Source organism: Gouania willdenowi, chromosome 6 (assembly GCF_900634775.1).
Source record: "Gouania willdenowi chromosome 6, fGouWil2.1, whole genome shotgun sequence".
NCBI lineage: Eukaryota > Metazoa > Chordata > Actinopteri > Blenniiformes > Gobiesocidae > Gouania > Gouania willdenowi.
In genome coordinates, this window is record NC_041049.1 from 43,838,499 (window position 1) to 43,844,498 (window position 6,000).

General features: G+C 37.5%; 1 protein-coding gene across 5 annotated transcripts in view; it reads right to left on the minus strand.

The window, feature by feature from the left end:
* The window catches only part of LOC114464657 (ELKS/Rab6-interacting/CAST family member 1-like), a 30,051-nt gene extending 25,098 nt beyond the window's left edge, over positions 1 to 4,953 (minus strand). For all 5 annotated transcript variants that reach the window (XR_003674247.1, XR_003674246.1, XM_028449073.1 and 2 more), the window contains exons 1-3: positions 4,791 to 4,953; positions 2,013 to 2,777; positions 509 to 697 (exon numbers count right to left, since the gene is read on the minus strand). Coding sequence is in view for 3 of the 5 variants with exons in the window: in XM_028449073.1 (XP_028304874.1) it covers positions 509 to 697; positions 2,013 to 2,561 (738 nt within the window). In the remaining 2 variants the exon portion in view is untranslated. The remainder of the gene's footprint in view (positions 1 to 508; positions 698 to 2,012; positions 2,778 to 4,790) is intronic.
* Between the last annotated feature and the right edge of the window lie 1,047 nt (positions 4,954 to 6,000).

Genomic DNA, 6,000 nt, shown 5'->3' on the forward strand with positions numbered 1-6,000 from the left:
CAGCTCCGAGATAAATTCTGTTGCGGCCCCTAAGTTTATCCGCAAGCTTTGTACCCAGATTTCGAGGCGTGGCCTTGTTTACGCACGCGCATTCACTTTGATTGACAGTCTCCGCTACAGGAAGTCAAAGCCTATTGGCTGGGTGATCGAGGCGCGATTTGAAATTTGTATAGGGGTCTATAGGACAAAGGAGGGATTTATATACATTGATGCATATGAATAACCACCGGCAGAAGACCATAGTAAAAGACTAGTTAGGTATTTATTCTAATTTCTCAGAAACTCCGGATATCAGCTTTAAATAATACCAGTATTCCTGAGCTTAAGCTCTAAAGGATATTTAACAGAAATGTTGTCCTTATTTTTTTCTAATACCAGATCCATTGACTCTCTGAAACATAAAAAGATGCTTAAACATTCACCTACGTTTTAAGAGAAATCCCTGGATGTTCGTATTGTGTCACAGGCCTACAGATGAACAGATGAAAGAACGAGACGCACTGCTCACCTGTGCTTCATCTTGAATAACACGATATTGTTCCTTCCACACGGTTATTTTAGAGACTTCGTCTTTCCTGAGGGCTCGCTCCTTCTTTAACTCTGGGCTCCAGAAGGTTTTGATTGAATTCATGGAGGAGCTGAGCTTGCTTTCTTTGACTTCCACCTCCCTGAGGAGCATCTCATTCTCACGCAGAACCTGGAAAATTAAAAAAAAGTACAATCTCACATCTGCTTAATCAAACCTGTGAAGTCAACATATTCTAATGTTATTTAAAGCTGCTGGAGACTTTTATTTTTGTGGAGGACTCATAGATCTCCTTACCCTAACTAGATATCAGGATCATACAAATCTTAATTACCAAATAATTCAGTTGTAGTCAATATATCAAATTCACACATGTAGTTTTCCCATAACTCACATAACTGCAGTCATTTTGTATTGGCAACTTATGGAAATAATTCATTCCTTTTTTTTTTTTCAAACATCCTGAAATTTCTCCCAAACAATTGAAACTCCTCTAAATGACATAAAAGTTGGTCACAAAATCAAAGATTTTTGACAAAGAGAGAGAAAAAGAAGAACAGAACAGAAAAGAAGACGACAAAGAAAAGGATCATACAAACCCATTATTCTTACAGCGAAATGGTGCAAATCATGTTTAAGGCAAAAAATAATGTACTAGCAGCAATTATTCAAAACAGGTTTAACAAAAAGAGGGACTTTATCATTTAAGAGGGCTATTTAATTTTAAAATATCAAGTTTTAGTACAACCAGGAAAAGTTTTTGTATTTATGTTTAGGATATAGATCAGTCTGGATGGGGTACTCATGTCCATGCATTAAGCAATTTAGAAATGATTTTCTAAAGCTACAGTGAGAACAATCCTTAGCAGTAAATTTGTATTTGCTTACCCTATATATTAATGGTGATGTTTGTTTGTTTGCTATTTGCTTAATTGTATTTTGGTATATGTTGACTGTGAATTTGTGTTTTTGAAATCTTTTGTAAGACTTTGTATGGTGAAATGAAGAGTTTATATTGTTAATTAATATAATGAGAAGCTAGTTAATTAACAAAAAATGGATTTATGGATCATGGGGTAGGATTAAATAAGTATGTTCTTATTTCCACTCCTTTTTGGAAATGTAAACCAAATTGCGAAATTGTATTGAGAATCTTTTAGTTTTCCTTATTTTTTATGATTGACGTTAAAGTTTTGCACATTGAATTGTGCAATACAATAAATCACGGTAATAATGAAGTAAAAACACTTCTACGCATCCATCTCTGGGACTCCATATCCCACAATGCAAAGCGCAAAACATTCCTGTCAAAGTCAATATTTGGAGTGTATACAGTGGAGATAAAATACTTTCGAGCAGAAATTTCGACCTTTTGCATCTATTTTCATACAAATCTTTGATTTATTGATCTATGAGGCCTACACAATGTCTATATCTGATAAAAGATTATCCAGCAGCTTCAAGTTTGGTAACAAGTTGAAAGTACCTCTTTTAGCTGAGCCTGCAGGTCAAGTATAGTGTTGTCTCTGGCCTGTCGGAGCGAGTGAGGCACTGTGGAGGCCAGGTGGTGATCCCCGAAAGCCAGAGCGTCCCCGGCCATGATGCTGGACGACAGCACGGCGTTAACAGGCACTGAGGTGGAGATGTTGGGAGTGCTAGCGGCTACGACTCCACTGCTGCTACCTCTCGACCCGTACGTAACTCTGGGTCTCCCCATGGTCGTCACGGTTCCTCCACTTTTAGGAAGGTGGTCACCTGCCATAGCGACCTCGTTATCACTCAGATACATGGGCCCTGAGGTGGCGTACGCAGCATTGAGAGACTGAATGTTCTCCATGGAGAGGGTCTTTCCTCCTGCTCCTCCAGGGCCTCCTCCGCTGCCTCCTGTGCTGTTGGTGCGACGGTGGCCCATTCTAGGAGAACGAGGGAGGCGCGGCGATCGACCAGACCCCTGACCACCACCAGTCCCTCCCCCATCTCTCCCTCCGCTATGATTGGCATCCCCTCTGCTAACAGAGCGTGAACTACCGTACATTTTCAGCTTAATAGAGGATGCTTGGAGCAAACTAAACTAAAAAACCTACTTATCTTTTCCAACAAATGGATTTTCTCGTGGGCACTTTCCCAAAGTAGATCAGCTACAGATAGTGGGCCCAACGTTTGTCATACAACAAAGATCTGACAACACTTCCAGAGACGGACGACCCAGTTGGATTCACTCCTTTCTCTTCAGACAGAAGACTCCAACAACCTGCACAGAAAATACAGTAAAGCACTGTTACCACTCCAACAATAATAGAACAAGAGGCTTCACTTAAATATAAAGAAAACTTCCAAACCTGTGAGTTAATTCCATCAGAGATTGTTTGGGGGTTTTACACCACAGTATTCTTATTCATTTATTATAGGTCTAGGATTTGAGTCAATAAACAAATATTTATCTGACAAAGGTTATTATCTAACACCTTATCACTATAGTAAATTCAGATTCTTATTGTAGATCCTCGGATTTTCCATGATCGCACAAAACAGACAGAAAATACATGAATTCAATTCCTGAAACAGAAACAGCAAAAAACGAATATTATTCTTTTTTTAAATCATCGTTTTCTTTTTTTGTTTAAAGCAAAATCAAGCAGAAATTACAATGTGAAATTGAATATACTGTATAACCTAATATGCATAGTTTGGTAAAATATCACGCATTTACACCCAATTTGTCTTAGTAAATGGGTGGTCAGAGAGGGATAAATTACAATTCTCACACAAAATCTGACGTAATAGAACTGTCGCAATAAAACTGACGTAATATATCATTTTAAGAATGTGATTTCAGCAGAGCTTATGTGGGCTGTATACAAAGAATGATGTTACAATACTGTTATTATTGTACTGACCATAGATGCCAGTAACTTAGTTACACGTTACTCTAATATCACCACTTTTTTCCAGTAACGAGTAATCAAATGTGTTACTATTTCCAAACCAGTAATCAGATTAAAGTTACTTATCCAAGTCATTATTTATGTAATTTTCCTCATATATGCGACAAGTAGCGTTTTGAGCATGAGGAAAACTCATGTGTTACATACTCAGACCAAATGTTACAGGTCAAAAAATACTTTATTTTACATTGTATATATATATAAAAAAAAAAAAGTATTTGTTTAAGTGAAGTCAAGAAAGACTGCCTAATTCTATTCTTAAATGGTAAAAGTTTATCAAGAGATACAGTGTTGACACTAGTGTCAAACTTCTGTATGTTATAGTATTACCATTTCTTTGTTGTTTTGTGGGAGGGTGGGTTGGGGGGTTGGTTTGAAATATGAGAATTACATATTCTGAAGATTGTATTGTAAAAAAAATAAAATAATAAAAATAATAAAAAATAAACCTTGTTCATAAAATTAAACTTCCATAAATGGAATGTCCAAACAATTTACTTTTAGAATCAAATAATCAGTAAAGTCACTAAGTTATTTTTAAATGAGTAATCAGATTACATTTTCATGGTTTTTCTTCATTTAATACGTACACATGATATAGAATCTGTTAATAGTAAGAGTTACATTGGATTTATCTCCATTTCATATAGTGCTGTGTTACATTTAGTTGGGCTCTGTCTGCCATCCATTCACAACCATCCTCAGTTAGCTACAGCTAACAGTAGCAGTTGACATTTTCCTCTGGACAGTAACATAAAAACGGATTATATAGTTATAGTTTATAAATCCTGCAGCTCGGGGTGTTTTCCTGAAGTGCTGACGCTGTGGAGGGAAAAGGGATAGTCCACGGTGGCCGTGGGGAGGAAAAACTCCCATCCATCTTGGAAATATATCCTCATTTGTTCTATCAGGGCCATAGTTGAGGAGAATCTACAGCTAAAAGAGAAGTTGCCACATTGAAAACGTGACACGTGATGTAAAAAGAGGAATTCTCCATGTATCCATACACCGTGTATATACTTCTATGTAGCCTCAGTGTGTGTGTGTGTGTGTGTGGAGACACCCAAACCAGCCCATGTCCATTTTCTCTCCCTCTGCTCGTTTCTTCTTCTTCATTCACAGGTTCACACACCGAGCCCACCGTGTACAAAGCACTGCTAACACAGCTTTTTTTAATTTTTTAAAAAAAAACCCTGCCATCACATCACAAACAGAGGCTAAACCCATGTAATTCTGTGAGGTCAAGAACAATCTTATTTTTCTCGCTAACACAATAGCGAGTGGATTAAAAGAGGCAGAAATGTCTCTAAATGTACTACCTTTCCTCGTCGTCTGCTACAGCTTGGAAGAATGCCGAAAATAGGGCTTCTGTCAAACGGTGTTCGAGCGTAAAAAGCACCATTTTCCGTTAATTCCACGGTAAATGTCTATCTGGTTGTGCCATCTTTTTTTGCCAGCAGTACTAGCAGCGGCTCACGAGAGCCTGGGCGCCTCAGTGACGTCAAGCCTCTTCTGCGCGTTCACGCCATTATTCGTCGCCACGCTTTAAATTTCAGATGCGCGATCACGAGATAATGGCGTAGGGATGCTCAGAGGGGGTAAATGTGTAGCATTAACCTGGGAATCAGCAATATGATGGGATGCAAACCAAGTGCCTTTCAACACAGATCAGGTTTGGGCTCAATTATATTTTTCAGTTACAATTACATTTTCAATTACCCATGTCCAATAAGATTTTTCACACTCTGGAACTGCGCATGCGGGTGTCACAGGTTGAGAGGGGTATAAATGTCAACAAGCGGTTGATATTTCCAATTTAACAGCGTTTGTAATTTTATTCCAGGGATCTTTGGTGTTTTAATAGTGTTTATGTTATTCATATTACACATTCAGACTCAAGGGGGGACCAGGGTGTTCTTATAGAGTTGTCCTGACTGGACAATCATGTAAATACTAACTGGAAGAAACGTCTAAAATGACAACACCCAAATTTAAAAGAATTATTTCACCTGTTTGAGGCTAAAAGATGATATTATTGACTCCCAAGACATTTCTTAAATAAATTAGTTACTAAGTTTTATGATTCACCTTTAGACATGTGTTTTACACTTAAGTTTTATCATAATTTATACCATTTTAATGTGCTTCAATGTCCAACAAGTTAAAAGACTAAAAAACAAGGATGTAGTCTTAAAGAAAAGACTAGAACAAAATGATAGGATGCTTGGACTTTTTTAATAAAGTGTATTCCATTAACAAAACAAAACAAAACATCTGACATTTTTTACTAGAAATAAATAGGACATTTTATCACAAAGGACAGCAAGTGACATAAGAACATCTCCCATAGAAAAAATACACTACGTCTGACTATGTATAGCATTGTTATTTAAATACACAATTTAGACTTAGTCTGTAATGGCCGCATCTCCAGACCACGGAGACGCCACTCCTCAGCCACTGTCAGAGATAGACATTTTACTACTAAACACCAACAAGGAAATTACCAATCTACAGGAAGAGATTTGG